At 38.6% G+C, this 17,884-nt stretch overlaps 2 protein-coding genes across 2 annotated transcripts in view; one reads left to right on the top strand and one right to left on the bottom strand.

Moving 5' to 3' along the window:
* hdac11 (histone deacetylase 11) overlaps nucleotides 1-12,325 on the bottom strand; it is a 33,542-nt gene extending 21,217 nt beyond the window's left edge. The window contains exons 1-6 of the mRNA XM_066697785.1: nucleotides 12,123-12,325; nucleotides 10,195-10,256; nucleotides 8,567-8,715; nucleotides 7,853-7,953; nucleotides 5,446-5,562; nucleotides 373-415 (exon numbers count right to left, since the gene is read on the bottom strand). Of these exons, the coding sequence (XP_066553882.1) occupies nucleotides 373-415; nucleotides 5,446-5,562; nucleotides 7,853-7,953; nucleotides 8,567-8,715; nucleotides 10,195-10,229 (445 nt within the window). The 5' untranslated portion in view covers nucleotides 10,230-10,256; nucleotides 12,123-12,325. The remainder of the gene's footprint in view (nucleotides 1-372; nucleotides 416-5,445; nucleotides 5,563-7,852; nucleotides 7,954-8,566; nucleotides 8,716-10,194; nucleotides 10,257-12,122) is intronic.
* A 1,337-nt stretch (nucleotides 12,326-13,662) lies between these two features.
* nup210 (nucleoporin 210) overlaps nucleotides 13,663-17,884 on the top strand; it is a 40,979-nt gene continuing 36,757 nt past the window's right edge. Inside the window, exons 1-3 of the mRNA XM_066697786.1 lie at nucleotides 13,663-14,426; nucleotides 16,549-16,685; nucleotides 16,986-17,117. Of these exons, the coding sequence (XP_066553883.1) occupies nucleotides 14,260-14,426; nucleotides 16,549-16,685; nucleotides 16,986-17,117 (436 nt within the window). The 5' untranslated portion in view covers nucleotides 13,663-14,259. The remainder of the gene's footprint in view (nucleotides 14,427-16,548; nucleotides 16,686-16,985; nucleotides 17,118-17,884) is intronic.

A 17,884-nucleotide genomic window follows, 5' to 3' on the forward strand; every position in this document is an offset into this window, starting at 1 on the left:
GTATCCAGTATTGGTATACCTGGAGACTAATAAACGCTTCAGATTTTAATTATCATTAATTTTAGTTGGAATTGGTGGGGGGGGGTTGTTAATATGTTAATATGGCTCGGATCCTGAGAAGAAAACACAAACCTTGGCACTGCATTAAACATCAGCGGCACAAAATTAAATTTAATGACATGCTGAAGTCAGTTAAAGCAGCAGAGAAATCCATTTCATTTCTATTTCTCCGCAGATGATATGAAGTCCCCCTGAGGCACACAGATTTGATTGTTCCACACGCTTCAAAATATTTCCCCCCAAATGGAAAAATATAGTTCCCTGGGTTTTATGTACTGAGAGGATATAGATTCTAATAATATTTCTACTCACCAACATTTATTGCCCATCCTCTGTCAATAGCCAGCTTGCCTGCCTACACAGAACAGGAAGGAATGAAGTCTGTAAATTACAATAGTTTACAATCCAATCACATGGGAACATATGTGGAAGGCCATCAATTATTCACAAAGCAATTTGTGTGGCAACTGCCGCGATAAATAATTAAAAAAAGGATGATGCTACTTATTAAATACTTGGGTCAACAGTCAGTTATTGACATGATATTTTTAGAATAAACACTCAGAATTTCTTCGACAATAGGCATTTGAACTGAAAGCATTTCTGTTGTCAACTCTTTACATGCTTTTGTAAGCAAGTGGTTATCTCTTTCTTGGACTGACACGATTCCCTCTAACAGGTCTTGCTCTGGCCAGTTCCCTTTAGTTATCTCCCTTTGAAATGTAATCGGTTTATTTTGTAGAAAGTGTCTTTACAGTGTTTTCAAATCCAATGGATTTTGTCCGTGCCAAACAATATTCAACATCTATACATGCAAATCTTCTCTGTGACAGATTTGAATAAACTCATCAGAAAATGGCAGCTGCATTCAACGAAATGCACGTCTTTGTGTCTGCACTGTGCAACCAGGGAGCGCATACAAGTGACAAACTTAATTCAAGTTTTATTAAACAAACAACAACAAAAGCATTATTGAAAAGCAAAACATGAGACAAGACAGATCTAAAACAAATAAAAGACAATAACCAAAAATAAGTCAACAAGGCTGAAATTGGAAATCTGCAACAGAATAACTGCATCTAGTTAGACTGAGGGTAACTAAACAGATCTACTGCTTCATTGTTGCCACAGGTCCAGGAACTCATATCCCCCTTCGCATATAAAACAGCGCTGACAGTATCGTCGTCTGCTCATTAGAACAGGCTGGTGGCGCCCTGTGTGTGAAGTAGGTGATTTCTGCTGCAGGCAAGAAGAGGCACCGAATACATCTAAAGTCAGATTTGCTGAAAACGATTGCATTCCTTTATCTTCTTAATACAATTAAAAAAACACATCTTTAAAGCATTAATTTGCCTCTGATTAAGTTTTCCAAAATCAAATCAAATGTAATACAATCCTCTAACATCTTAATGAAATATAGATATGTTTACAATACAATGAAGCCACTATTAATAATACATTACTTATCATTAAGATGAAATCTCAGTACAAAATTAAATCCCTGTAGTACTGCATGAGTCTCAGGATCCCCAACAGCAAGTTTTCCAAATCTTCACATTAAGAGAAGAATATACTGAGCCCTGCAAATAAGATTGTCTATATGCAGTTTTACAATTGATACCCTGCACTAGAATTATAGATTAAACATATATATATATATATATATATATATATATATATATATATATATATATGACACACACACACACACACACACACACACATTCACAGAGACACACACACACACACACACACACAGACACAGTAATTAATCCCCTGGATGTGAGTGAAATGAGTGCATGCTCATGCATGAAGTCAGCTTTATTACACTGACACTGTGCCAATATCGTATGCATGACTTGTGAAGTCTATCTATTCCTGTAAGAGGGGGACATTATTCTCCCGTACGATACCTGTGAATTGCATGTCAGTGCTGTTATTGAGACGCTCTCATTGGAAAGCCCAGTGAATATTGTCTAGCATTTCATACTGCACTAACTTTGTACAGCTAATAAGCAGATGTTAGATATGTGTAATTTAACCCTGTATTGTTTTACATGCACATTGTATGCCATTTTATATAGAAATTATAAAATTGAGAATAATTATGTCAGACTAAAAGCCTTGAAAGTGACCATATATAGCGACAATGTCCCCCAGTTCAATCTTTTGTCTCTCCCATTACGATAGACATTAACATATAGCCTAGACCTGACCTCATTCAACCGATTTCATTCTCACAACTAACTTACACATCTATCAGTCTGTCTGATTTACGTGCGGTGGAGGTCACAGCATTTAAAACTAAGCTTGAGATTTTATCAAGTGGCGGTGGACGGAATATAATTTTAGGAAAAAACACCTTCAGGCAAAGAATCCTCCCGGTGTTCTCAGGACAGTTTTATTGCATTTATTTATTTTTGCACGCGTGAATTCTCCATCACAGAGCAGTACTGCATTAGCTGCAAAAAGGAGGATAATACTAAGTAATTTTTAAGGCAGAAAGATTATGAATTTGTTGTGCCGTAATTCTGATAAATCGCTCTTTAAAGTATAGAGTCGAGACCTTCAGCAAAATTCCATTTTCTACTATTTTATGGCTTCATATGCATTCAATTCATCAGCCTAACCAATCCCTGTGGGGCCACTATTGACTTCTTAATAACCTCTTTACATAATCTGCCTTGGCGCAATGGCCTTCAGTTTCTCCTTCAGCTAGTGCTGAATATGCACTAACCAAAACTGAAGGAAAAGGCCAATCAACATTTTAATGCTGCTTGGGGAAAAACAAAGAGAAAAACAAACATGAAATCCTATCACAACATAGCTTCATGTCTGCTGTATCAGTGCGGAGCAGGCGAAGACACACTCCCTGTAAACCGAGCGCTGCACAAAGAGAGAGCATGCTGGGAGATTAATCAATGTAGTAATTCCTTTCGCATATGGACCTGTGATTTGTACTCTCCGAAGGTTGCGCTGCCTCTCCGAGGGGATGCACGCCCGTCCTCCGTCATGCATAAACATGAAACGAAAGCGGCACTTGACACAGTTTAATGCAAGGCTGCTGCTTTTTTAAAGACTCTGTAAACTTTGATTGGCAATGCTGACAGTCACATCTGCTCGCCTGGGATGCAATACTAACTTCAGTGAATTTTAAATAAGAATTAATACCATGTAAACACAACCCAGCTCTCACATTAAGTGAGCTTTATGGTCGGAAAATGTGTTTCTGAGGAACATGCATCGTATACAACATATTAAAGCTGGTTTGCAAAGGATAAAGATGCCTCATCAATATATTGTCAGCGATGCACTAAATGTCAATAATTCTCTTAAAAAGGCAAAAGATTTTTAAAGCTTGTTCTTATTTCTCCCGGTTGTATTGTACATCAACAGAGCAGGACTAGTAACTAGACTACAGGGCTCCTGTCTGTGAGAATATGGTATATCATGTCTTTTGCTTTACAACTAAAATATCCATCTGAAAATAAAGTGCTTCTCTGCGGAATAAAACTTTTTTGTTTGAACCTTACTTTTCTGGCTCTCTTAAACTGATTCATTGCTTGGCCAAAATCAGTGCTGAAGCATTTAATACAAAGCTGGGAATTCATTAAATATTTAATCAGGAACTCGGAGTGTAGGCCATGCTGCTTAACGGGATTGAATCCCAAATCCCATGTAAAGTTTATGACTCCTATCGCACTTGGCAAAGCATTCCCTTTGATTACGCTACACAGAGTTTTCCTTCCCCCAGAATCCTAAGCGTTACATGCATCAACGTAAGTGAGTGTAACAGGCTGAATTATGTATATTAGCCTATTCCAGTGACATCATAATCTCTGATCCTCAAGACTTCACAAAATGTGTGTCTCTGCCCCAGCCGCCAGGCCTCAGGCTTTTGTTAAAGCTATGATATATAACTATGAGCGAGGATTGACTCTAGGGCCTGATATTTCTACAAGATCTGGTCAATTTATGCCTCCCAGTCACCGAGGTTTATCGGAAAGCGTGCAAGAGGGCTGCACAAATCTCCAGAGGGCTTCTCGCTGGTGTGCATTATCTGCGAGAGCCACAGCCTTGTGATGTAAGACAACTATTTCAGTCAGTGCAACCAAAACCATAGTTTTCAAGAGTAATAAACTGATACACACCAGTTTTTGTTGCATTTAATGGAAAATCCCAAACTATGGAGTCACTCATTTATTACCCCACAACAGACAACCAACTGGGACACTCTTTGGCGCTGAACAGGACAATCTGGACTCCATAGCAAGATATTGGGAAACACGGGCTTTTCCCCATAACTTTCCTCCACACGAAATCTTCATGTCTGGGTAACTGGTCCCCCTTCCCATAGGGCATCATTATTGGGTTTAGAGACAGTGTCCTATACTACAGTGCTCATCTGTGTTCTTCTACTGATGCCTCAGGTGTTGGATGGCATCTGGTCCTATAATTAGCTCATCTCTCGGCACAGGAACCACAAGGACTACAGAGTCAGCAATGTCAAGAAACCTGAAATGCGAGATCTGGACCCAACCTCCTGGCACAGGCCTTTGAGCTGCTGCTATCAAGCATAACTTTAAAGGGAGGTAACCTCTGTACAGAAACATAAATCAAATAAACATCGTATGCCACTCTCTGTGTGCGCCGATAAGAGTACGAGAATGTCTTTCTTGGATTAAGAACAACTTACTCTGAAGGTGGAAATCATTTGCCAGCCCATCCCAAAAAGAGGCCGATTTGAATGAAAAAGCAAAGCAGACCTGATAATGATCACATTTGGTACTGACCCACTTGTTGGAGGTCTTGGCTTTTAATTCACTTTACTTGACAGCAGAATAAGCAAGAGAAACCTGCTTAATGACGGTGCTTGTGTAAGCCCTGACAGTATCAACGCTCACCCATATTTGCAGGATGAAAATTATACTTATACTTTCTCTTTTCCCTCGAGAAGAGCTTGGGTTCCTAGTAACTTGGAAGATACCAGCATATGCCATTCTGAGCAATAAATAATGCTAAAAAGATGCTGCTCTTAATAGGAAGCATAGCGTGGACTGGCACCCCAATCACATCAACTCTCGCCAACACAACTCCAACAGAGTCGAGTGCGCGAAGAATATACTGCAGTGCTTTAACTCTGTGCTTTACATCGTCGTTTATACAGTCACCCATCTTTCATCTTCCCCCTCTCCCTCCAGCACAACTTTATTTTTTAAGAAAGTACTGCAGTGCTTGCGATGCGAGGTTTCACAAGCTGAGGCAGCAGAACAGACGGGTGGCACTTTCAAGGGCATCAGGGTAGGAAAGTCCAAATCAGCAGAAAAGCACGGGCTCATTCAGAAAGAAAACATATCACAAGGGGGGGCGTCGCTCGTCTCTTACCATGATTGTTCCGCCGGTCTGCGTCCTCAGAGGTCGGAGGACTTTTCTCTGGACGAGGAAGTTGGGCAGGAAGAGAAGAGGGGGGATTTCGGTGATGGTGGCCACCACGATCGACCACTGAAAAGGATGAAGCAGAAGAAATCACGCCAAGATAGGGAGATGTTAAAGGGGGCTACCAACTGCACGCGTGCCACACCAAATTCTCTGCAGCTCTTGGTTTATGGAAATATAAACCACAGGATTTCTGTTTAAGATTTTGTTCCTACCACAATTTTCACAACACCATTATATACACGGTAAAAGGTAAGCACCATAAACAACACACACACACACACACACACAAATAAACGTCCATATTTTATAGAACACACAAAACACAACAAGAACCTAGCGGGGAAGTTGGGGAGAAACTCATACATTTGGGGTCTGGAACTACGGTTTCAGTCATGGATGTCGAATGGAACTGATTACTGCAGGCAAAATGTTAATCTACGAGAACGATTCATCAGATCAGCTCTCATTTACATACTGTATTCCCTAATCTACATATTCAATCACAGCAGAAGCACAGAAGGGTTTACTGGGATACCTCTCGTGAGCCTTCCAAGATATGGTTCTGTATGCGGTAAAAAAAGAGAAAATATATTTATGTACTTAATTAAACAAAATGAGGGTCTCGTGGACACTTTTCCAAGAAACATTCACTATCGTATCAGTTATCTCAGAAGATGTCACATCGCATATTCCGGTGGAACAGCAGCTATAGCCGAACTTTGGATGGTTTATAGATATGCAAATAGCAACAGTGACTCCTGCAAGCCTGGTTATATCTGCATATATAGAGTGCATTTATTTCTTTGTCGTATGTTTTACTATACGTTACAGTAGGTGTAGGCTTCCCATCAGAAATACTAATCAACCATGAGGTCAGCGGCACCGTTCCACCTGCTGCTTCACAACGGCTCGAAGTGTTCTGGTGGAGACGTGCATTTGCATATCTGGAAAACACTCACAATCGAGCGGCAGAACGTGTTACGTAACAAAAGAGCTCACATTTTCCAAAGTAACCGATACACTGTTGTTTTCGACATTTCATGGAAACATGCTCATAGACCACCGAGAGTCAGTTGAAACTCTTCGTGCTCGACAGAGAGAGCAAAGAGGGCAACCCGAATGCCGGCCTTAGCATCCCTTTTCTTGGGGTTTAAATTGAGAAGACAATATTTCACTGGAGACTAAAGCTGGTTAACTCAGCACAACAAAGTGGAATGAAGTCACTCATGTAACATGTTCACTACGGAACCCCATATTCATCTTGCACATCACTGGAGGTCCTGCTCTCTCTGTCGGATGATTTTGAAAATGATTCCCTAGCACATTCACACACCGATTGTTTTTGTTTTATTTTGTCATGCTGGATATGAATCAAGCCTTTGCTGAAGGTCAATATAGTGTATCTAAATGTAGAATACAACTTTGTATGCCCACAACCAGTTATTACATTGCGTTAATGATAAAAACATCTGAGAACCCTGTGTGTAGCTGCTAATAAAGGCCTTATCAGGACTGTAAGCTTCACAAAACTGCAACACCTGTTCCAGATAACTTTCATTAAAATGTTTCTAACAGACTCAAATCACAAAAAGACACCAACATAGATTCAAAGCAAGACAAGGAAATAAATGCGAAATAAATACATTCATGGAAAAATATGAATTCAGACATATATGACTAAATAATGTTTTTTTTTTTTTTTAAGGATTTGCTTGAATCAAACCAATGCCGTTCCACCTCCGAATCAGAGTCAGTGTCCTGTCTACTGTGAAGCAATGTGTTAAAATATTAAACATCTGCAGACATACGTTATTGGAAAATGTAATCAACACACACCTCTGTCTGCATCTAATCTGAGACTTCTGTTCCACATGTTTGTAAGACTGACACGAGGAAGCCTCAATACTTATACTTAGTTTTTCAGCGATTTAAAAGACAAATCTTCTGTTCAAATACAATTGAACACAATGTTTACAATCAGATAACAGCAATCTGAGCTCGTACTTTATTCCCTTATAGAAGTGAGAAAGTAATACCAAAGATACATCAATTACATGAACTATCTAACCTGTGGATTAAAAAAAAAAGACTTCAAGAGGTAAGACCCAAGATAAAATGCTATTATTTTACACGATTGATTGTTTGCTTCTGCTTTTGCATTGGGATTCCAGTAGAACGTTTTGCCGACAGTAGGGAGACAGATCTTGAAATGGAGAGAAATCTAGACGTGGGACCAGGGATCAAAACTACACGTCACAGTAATTAAATATACAGGTTCTCAGTGAGAACAGTAGAGGTGTGATGTACTGTCTGTGGCGCATTTTTTCTTGAAGATACAAAGAAAGCAACCGACCTTGAGTTTGTTCAGATAGCGTCTCGTGTGGACAACGAGCAGGTCCTCCTCAGTGGCCTCCCTGGCTTCAACGATATTGCCATCTGTGATCAGCTGTTCTTCTACGACATCACAAACATAGTTTCAAATTAAGATTAGCCACGAACATGGAGAAAAAACAATGCTTGGGAATATTAATGTACGCCAAACCTAAAACTAATCCACGAAAGAGTTCAAACGCATGACGCCAGGGATGTTTCATTGGTATTCTTTAAAGCTTTAGTGTTCCTCGTTTAAATTAAACACTGTGCTGACCAGATTAGTCCCATGCATGATGTGCCCTATTGTTTTGGTCTCAGGAATACTTTGGTTTAATGGAAATATAACTGTGACTTCCACAATTCCCACAAGAGCTCAATGCAGCCGCTAATGGCATTTTAAGGTAATTAGTTAGAAACACACACCTGAATCTGAAATCGTGCCAGAAGTCTACATCTACTTTGACCTTCAGTTCACACAGTGTACCTACAGTGTCTGGCAGCGGATTCTGCTTTTCTTTATTATCTCTGGATTAGTGCACATCACCTACGTCAACATGCCAGCATTGTTTTACTTCCAAATCTGAAAGGTGGCATCTAAAAGCGTTGTGCTCTGTATCAAGCAAAAACGTATCAAGATACTACATTCTTTCACAATTAATAAGAAAGGTGCCCATTGCTTTATTCCTCAGCATACCTCTTAAAAAATGAATGACTTTCCCCCATTTCCCTGCATCAAACGGATGGAGTTTCTCTAATCCCATAAAAGTAATGTTGTAATCTGGAGAGTAGACAATCGGCATACATGTGGACGGGACTTCGGTGTAAAGCTCCGTTCTGTGTGAGCTGAAAAACACGGAAGCATCAGCAGGGTTGTGTCAGGGACAAAATATAGCGTGGAAAATTTAATTAATAATCTTTTTCCTCAAGATCATTAACATTTGTAATATTGTTTCTGCATAGCTGTAGAGTGCCGTATGAATTAAGCACTTATAAACGATATCAAGCATGCTTGCTGTTTAAAAATAATATTTGTTTGTCACCTGAGGGAGATTAACTGAAGCAATAATATCAGACTGATAATATACCTTTACTGATAAGTAATTGAAAGAACAATTTTATTTTGCACCTCCCTGCAGCTACCTTGTCTTGGAAGTATTTTTTACGAAAACTTTAATTTCAGTAAGCGCTATATTTGCCAATTAATGAACTCACAAGGACTTTTCAAAGTCTTGATATAAACTTATATTTATTTATTATTGTGCTGATTATTGGAGCTTGATAGACACAAACACAATCTATAAAATAAATCCCAAGATTTTAAAATCTCCACTATACAAGCAGAATTTATGAGCAATTATCCTAGACATTTTATGTGAGAAATATGATGAAGCATTCACAATTAATTCAACTGCCATGCATATATAAGGGATAAATCTTGCCTTGAAAACCATAAACATTGGTTGTGTTTACTTGCAAAGAGTGAGAACCATGAGATCAGATTCCTCATACTTTTTTGGTCATGACAGTTCTGTACCTCAGTTTACATGATGACTTTCAAATCAGTTTTTCCTGCGTATATTCACATAATACACAATTTGCTTCATTAGTGCATGACGTGTAATGAATGTGTGATACTAGCGTGACAATCAGGAGGTTTCAAAATGAATGCAGACACCTCGGTTGTATTCCTCAGGAAAATGGTTTTAATGGTGAATATTTGTAGATCATGTCCTGGTTGTTTTGTCACTGGCTGTGCGGATGTATATTTAAGTGCTTTCTACTGTGAGTTCCTGTATATGTGAAGAAAATGTTTTTCTATTGGACAGGAAAGCAAGCTTCGAAGGGTTTATTTCAATATTGTTAGGCATTAGCAGTATGTGTTTTTGAAAACTATCCAAACCATTTGTTTTCTTAAACATAAAAGTGAACACTACCTAGCATAAAGCATACTAATTGTGCTAATTAAGTGAACATTACTGAATAATTTATGTTTTCTGTAGAACTCTTTATGTGGAGTCATATTGAAAAAATATCCCGCTAACTGTAGCAAATACAAACCAAGCATTAATATATAAAATATTTAAATATCAAATATACTTCTTAAATTGGTTAGCGAGCTTGTCTCATAAGGAACAAAACCTCACACAGATAGTGGGAATAGATGCAGGGGAAATTATGGCCATTATTGACTAAAGCGGTTTGTTTCTCATCTTCAGCGAACTACTCAATGGTTATCCATACTGGAATTGCAGATATGTAACTATATTTACTGTATCTGGAAGCACTTACATTGTTTAAAAGCAACACAAACTAAATACAAACCTTGTTTTCTCTTCCTTGCTTCCTTTTTGAGACATTTTCTGAGCTTACATTTTTATTTTACTCTGAAAGAGAGAAGAAACAACAATAATAATAAGCTACGTGATATCCGTGGCTATTATTAAAGCGAGATTGAGAAAAATCATATTCAACTACTGGTAGCCAACAAAACTGTGTAATTTACAATTCTGTAGTGCTCACAATGGTGGAGTATAACAAGGCACTTAACAACAAATCAATGTTTCCGATGTAAGTGTAGTCTGACATTATGCTTTATAAAACTTGAAAAGAAAATTAAGGAACCTTTGTGATGCTGGGTCAACAGGATTCTTTCTTTTAGGCAATAAATAGGAACATTATGAATGGAAAATCACTTCAGAAGGCGTGATCGTTCCTCCAGGCAATCTCCTTAATTCTAAAGACTGCTGCAGAGAAACGCTGTTAAAATCCTCTTATTCATTTTAACATATAATTCAAGGAAAAAGGGAAATTCCACAGGCAGATTCTGTATTTATTTTTAAAGCTCAACATAATGAGGACCTTCAGCTAAAATCTTGCAGTGCACAAGTGAATAAACCTTAAAGTCCTTGTTATACAACCAATAATTTCCCATTTCTTTGAACTAAGTCACGTTATATCTTCTACGTGAACAAAAGAAAAATCTCAAGACATCTCAAGTTATGCAGAGGTCACTAACAAAATAGAGGTTATTCAACTCTTCAAAAATGCAAAGCAATCATCCGTAGCTTATATGTACATTTACTATTAAAGAAGCATTATCTGTCAAACATTTTCCTGGAAAATCATCTAAAACAATATCCCATATCTAAATCAATTTGGAGAGGGAAATGGCACATTAATAAAGGAAGAGGTTCAAATTGTAAATTCCAGATGGCAATGAATAAACAATACTCTTTGGCAAAGGTAATCAATCAAAGCAATACACAATACCTGGCTGTTCCCTATCTAAATGCACGCAGGTGTCTCTGTGATTCTTTTCTCTCACAGCTTGAGACCATAGATGCTATAGCTCATCTCATCTAAATATACCTTCTAAATTGCTTAGTTTCATCCAAAGTGAATATATCACAGTCCCATATATGATAATGCATTCTTTGTTGCATAATAATAGCATTTATAAAGAGCAGAGGGAGGTATTTATGTAATTCACAATTGGCCTATTTGTTTTTCCAAATTACCATAAATTGCTGCATGCGTTGGTGTGTCCATTGATGATTTGCTCTAAAGCAATTACCATAAGCCACAGCTAAAGAGTTAGTTAGGTTCCTTCATCAGCTATGACATCACTGCTGTCACAATCAGCTGGAATGGCCAATACAATCAGGAAACTACAACAAACAGTGATGTAGAAAACAGAGAATAGCAAATACTAAAGCAAGTCATTAGACAAGACAAAGGCAGAGATATACTGTTTCTTACAAACAGTATACCAGATTAATTTAGTCACTATCAGTCATCCTCATGCACAAGAAAGATGTTCTTCAAAAATGTATCCTTGTATATCATAGAAAACTACACACAACTATATGTTAATTTACTTCTATTTTATGTTTTTAAATAAGCCCAGTGATATGCAAACATATTCAGCAATCTTACATCACACCCACATTATAGTAAATATAATACTATAATATGATGTCCTAGCCAAACAGGGGAAATACAAAACCCGACGGGCTTTGCACTTGTCACGCATGCGCAATGGGACAAAACCACGAAAACGCTGCAAACGCATTCATTTTATTCTCTTAGGACTTTAAATTCGTGTCATATTAACGTAAAATAAACACGACTTGCTTCTGTCACTATAATAATACCACAGACACCTGCCATAGGTCATATTGCATGTATATTGCATGTATCGGCCTCACCTGCTACAGTCCTCAGATCTGTGAAGGATAAGCTCAACTCACCTGCCGGACATTTTTGTTTCATTTTGTGCTGCATATAAACAGGCGCGATATTTTGATGGGGATGTATTTAAGCCGCGAAACTGAGTTACTGTTTCTGCTCAGTTTCTGTCAATACTGCGTCTGTGTACATTAGGAATTAGCACATCGTCAACCAACTCCCTTTTCCAAAATCATGTGTGCTGTGATGATGAGCTAACACGCACATCTGCTACGTCACTCCTGTCATGATTGCTCCAATGCACGCCGCGCAGGGATAGAGGTTTTGAAAAGCCGAATACATTACATGCAAATTGACTTTAGGCAAACGAAAACTGTTCATTTAATAATGTTTTTCTCCACGTAGACAGATACAGTGATCTAGTTGTACACACTTGTTTTGCATAATATAATTCTGTCCAGCAGACGAGCACCTGTTTGTCTATTTGTTAAATTGCATTATGGTTTATTCCTGCTATGCAATTTAAAGTGATATTTGTTGCTGGGAATGGGGATGATGGGTCACAGTAATTGTATTTGTATTGAATGAAAAAGATTAACATTAAAATGGGCAGATAGAATTCCCTTATCTGCAGTGGTTAGAGACAATACTCAATGAGTTTTGATGTATGCAAATTGACACTTTATGGGATTTTGTAATATCCTACATTTGCACAGAGCGGGCCAGTTTCTTTGTGCATTTCTATAAGTTACAACTCAGTTAAGCAGTAGCTTTCTGATAAGCAATAATCTTAGTTTATGTGTATAATGTTATAGTACAATCAGGATAGCAGTGTGAAGGAGTGCTTAGGGCTCTGGGCTCTGGAAGGTCATGTGTTCAATCCCAGGTAGAGGACTGCTGTTGTACAAGGCACTTTACCTGGATTGCTCCAGCAGTATAAATGGGTAGTAGTATGTAACATTAATGTGATATATAGTATCAAGTGTAAGTCGCCCTAGCTAAGTGCGTCTAAGAAATATAATAATACATGCATGCATGCATAATTAATTGCAGAAAACGCAGACGTTTTATGTATGCATGTTAAAATAAGGGCATGCGAATTATAACACTTCTGTTATAACATTCTGAAGTGCAATTTAGCCAATAATTATTATGCATCCTTCAGTGCACAAGCTTAGGTCCAATTATTTTCATAAGGGAACATAACAGCATGGGACAGAATGAATGTGGGCTGGGCAAAACAGACTACAAGCTGTCGCCTGTGGACACGGGGAACTTATTTGAATTGTGTGACCCTGTGTGTGTGTGACGTGCTTTGCGAAGACCCTCATATTGAGCAATGGACATGCCAGCTATTTGTTTTGAAGAAGACATTGAAACAGAGATTGACATAAACCTAATGACATGCAGATCTTTACAATCATTGATGCAATGTTGGATCTTCAAAATCCTATTTTATCCAATAACACTATAATCTAAATATAATCTAAATCCATGATTGAGTTTGGACATTAGCACAACAGTGCGACTCCCTGCACCTTTAAGCAGCACCGTGTGCGTGACGTCACCTTCCCTCCGCCGTCGTACGTGAGCAGCGTCACCACGCACCCATAAACCGTGACGTTGCTCGAATAGCTGTGAATGGCGGGTATTTCTTATCAGTATAATAAGCTAAAACGAATAATGCGATTATTTAAGCACGTTTCTGTAGGTTAGGGACCGCTGGACGTCTTTTTGTATGCGATAGAAACTATTTCCTTTGTGTGTGTGTGTGTGTGTGTGTGTGTGTAGTGAAGCACTGTTGGCACTGGCTGAGGGTCCTGCAGCGGCTCCCCACGCTGGGCATCTTCTGTTGTGAAACTTTGCATCGCTCAACTGGATGCATTCAATTATAACTTCCAAACAGCGTTTTTACAGACAGATCCGCTCATTAATACCAGCATCCAGGCGTTTGTTGAATGCGTTTAACATGCTTGTTTCACTTTCCATACATCCACACAGTTGTATGAGGAGTCTTGTCGTATAAGGGAAGTGGCGTCAGAACACATACCAATTAAACGATTTGGCTGCTCTAATTCAGCTCCATTTCAATTCATTTGTTTTATGTTTCATAGATATAGATGCATATATAAAGAGAGAGCGATACCCGGATGCTGCTTCAACTTTCGGTTTACCTGAACTACAGTCTCAGAAAAGGAAATGGCGAGAATTAAACTACTTTCATTGATTTTATTTTTGGTTGCATTGCCCTCTTGCATTTACTGTTCGAGTGCCTCCAAACTGAATATCCCAAAGGTGTTACTACCTTTAGCCAGGAGCACAAAAATCAATTTTACACTGGAAGTAACGGAAGGATGTTACAGATGGTAAGTGTGGACTTTTTCCTCCCAGATACTAAATGAAATATAGTTTAAAATTGTATTTTTGGGGGACAGGAAACACGTGGGTGAATTGCACCATGCTGCTCAAACAGGCTGCAGGGCGCACTTCTATTTTTAGTCCTAATCCAGCCTTGTAGCGGATTTAAACAATTTGCATATAACGGTGTAAGAAATTTGCAACATTGTAGTCTGGACAAATGTCACTAGCTTTACAACTATAATGCATATTGAGCGTTTCCCCCCCACCTCCCATGTATCGTGGACATTATGATATACCATGGCATAGGTAATAACTTGTAAGGCAGGTAGGCGCCATTATTTCCCATATGAACAACAGATGGTGTCTGAAGCTGCTCTCTTTCAAATGTAGTTGAATGATCTCGTCCTGTAAGCACCCCACCCCGGAGGAAGCTTGCTGTCAAGGTGGATTTTAAGGCTGTACTAATTCAGTGCTTTAGTAGTTGGTTCAATTGATACTAGATTAATGATGCTATTTAGAATGAATCATGCTTGGTTAAGGTATATAAACACCAACAGGTTATTCACTAAATATATTTTATTTTACCAAGCTCTGTTCTGTGGAAAGATCTCTCTGCTTTATTGATACACTCCACTTTATATAGTAGTGAGTATTTTGGAGTGCATGCCATTTTTGTCAACCAATATGGATGCAGAATGTGGGCAATCCAGCTACCCAGGGCAGTGGTTTTATTCATAACAGCCCAGTTCTTGATAGCATTTCTGTCTAAATTGCACTCACATCCTTGTAATTTGCAAATAGTTGAACACCTCTTCTTTATTTGTGCTTATTAGGGAGACTATGAATTTCAGACGATGCCTGTTATTTGTAGGAGGCTGGGGAGGGTTTGGAAGATTAACTAAATCTTCTCCCTTGCAATGTGATTTAATTTGTGAGACATAAAGCAGTTAATGTACCAGATTTACTGCTAACAAGGCTCTCCAGAAAACGCATTACTGAAACCATTCTCTTCGGGGAAGGAATGGAAATGTTTTGTTATTGCGATGTTGAGTTGACACAAATTATATTATAAAACTGATGGGGAACATTAAGCAACCAGGGACATTCACAGTATTGCTGTTATGTTTATTATGATTCTTAAGATTGTGTCGCTTGCATTACTGAGAACACTGTTCACTCACACATTACTTTCAGAGTAATCCCAAATTATGAAAAGGATACCTCTTCACACTCCTGTGTTATGAATACTTTGCATGCTTCTCATGAAGGCCTATAGTTATTTATTTCCTTGATTAAAAACAAACAAAATATGTTGGGATTATGTTGAAATCATAAATAAAAGATACCATCAATAGGCATGTTTAAGTGCTACTATAATTCCTTATTGGTTGCTTGAGTTTTCATTACACCAGTGTTGTTTTTTTAGTCTTAAGGCAAAATGTGTGTAAGCTTTGATAGAATTTACCTTTCACTGATCCAAAAGAACGAAAGCCTTCACAATATTTTAGATCAGAGGGGTACTTGTGATTCTGAACCTCCCTTCATTGATTTTAATTGCAGCTCGTTATGGTCTCATGGCTGTTTAACAGAAAATGACTTCTAAACATACCTATAAGCAAGAGCCAATCGTCTGCTTTTGAAGAACTACCTTTCTAATCTGATTTGCAAAAAGCTGCTGTAATCACATTCTTTTCATGTTCAATTTGCAATCTAATTCTTTTTAACTCGGTCTTCGCATCTCAGGTAATTAAAGTGCCATTCTAGCCTGCGCTCAGTATGGAATATTTTAAATTGAAAAAGTTAAATTGATGTTGGCCAATGATCTGTTCATTTCTGCAGTTTCAGCTAGGCACTTGGCTGTGAAGATTTTTGTGTTTTTTATTTTTTATTTATTTAACGGTCATCTACAAAATCGTGACTTTACATCTGTCTGCAGTGATGTATCGATGGACACATCCTGCATACAAGTCCGTAGAACAATAGCAACTTCAGTCCAATCACACTCAGCCTAGAGGCTTTTTTTTAAGTCTGGAGTTTTAAATTGGATTATTGATGAACATAGCAGCAGATTTCATTTCATTACACTGCTAGGTGTTCGTTTTGCTGATTGTGATCAATTTAATGCAGGTCTTCCACCAGACCTGAGGTGGCCAGTATTGAAGTTGTTGACCTGGATGAACGTCACTGTTCTCAAAGAGCGGTTCTGCAGGCACGCTCTTCCCAACCTACTCGACTGACCAGTATTATACTTGCAGAAGACGTTTGTAAGTATTTCTAAGTTCATGTGTGTGAAAACATGTTAACTACCAGTGTTCCTCAAACTTTCATAATCAAATAATTGCATGCTCGTCTATCTTGCATTTTGTATGAAGTCTCTGTCCCCCTAAAGTGCTTTACAGTTAGAAGGAGGTCCACTACTGAAATATAGTGCCCACCTGGCAGTCTGTCCAGACCTCTTAAAAGTGTAAAGCTATTTTTTCCCTGCAATGTGTTCTGCCAGCTTCGAACTGAATAAAACTGATGTAAATTCATATAACACCTCACCCCTCCTGTTTTCTGCACAGTAACTGGGCAGGTTCTCCGCTGTGACGCCATCGTGGACATTATCAGCGAGATTCAGATCGTGTCCACCACTCGAGAGCTGCACCTGGAGGACTCTCCCCTGGAGCTGAAGATCCACGCGCTGGACTCGGAAGGTGAGTGTCGACCTCCTCTCGTTCACTCCTGCAGAGCGCAATCCACACCTTGTCCGGGAAAATTACAGGAATACTAGGCTGGAGTTGACCCTGCTTACTGTTTCCATCGTGTTGGGTCTCTAGGAGAATTTAAGCCTTTTAAAGAATAACTTCAAAGATGCAAAGAATTCTGACTCAGCCTTGGATTCGATCTAGTTTACCAGAATTTATAATTGAGGTCTACATCCTTCCATCATTGAATCAGTCTGTGTCCATTACGGGCAGAGAATAAAAGGGGGGAAAACATTGTTGATACAGTGGATGTTGAGCTAATCTAGGCTATTTATTATATTATACCCAGCCTGTAATGTATTGCCGGATACTTTGAATCATTAATTGGCCACAAAGAGCCACTCCCAAAGGCAGTCATTGATTCCCATAACATTAACACAGGTGATGCATTTCCTCATTTGTTGGTTCAGTAGTGATTTCACACACACACAAGTATCTCTGATATTATTTGTAACTTGAAATATACTGCTATTGCTTCCCCTGCCTTCAGATTATATCCAGAATGCTGTATTTGTGTTCTATAATTTGAAGATTATAGTCTGGCTTTGTGTTTGGTTCTCTTGTTGTTTTAATCTTAAAGCTTCCAGAACCTTCATTCATAAAAAAACTCATCTGTATAATGGGATAATTAGTGTGTGGCTTTGTGTTTAGTTTGGGCTTAGTTCATGGTTTAGGATGGAAGCTCACCAAACCAGTCTGGGTATTGAGGTATGCGC

Source organism: Amia ocellicauda, chromosome 3 (genome assembly GCF_036373705.1).
Source record: "Amia ocellicauda isolate fAmiCal2 chromosome 3, fAmiCal2.hap1, whole genome shotgun sequence".
NCBI lineage: Eukaryota > Metazoa > Chordata > Actinopteri > Amiiformes > Amiidae > Amia > Amia ocellicauda.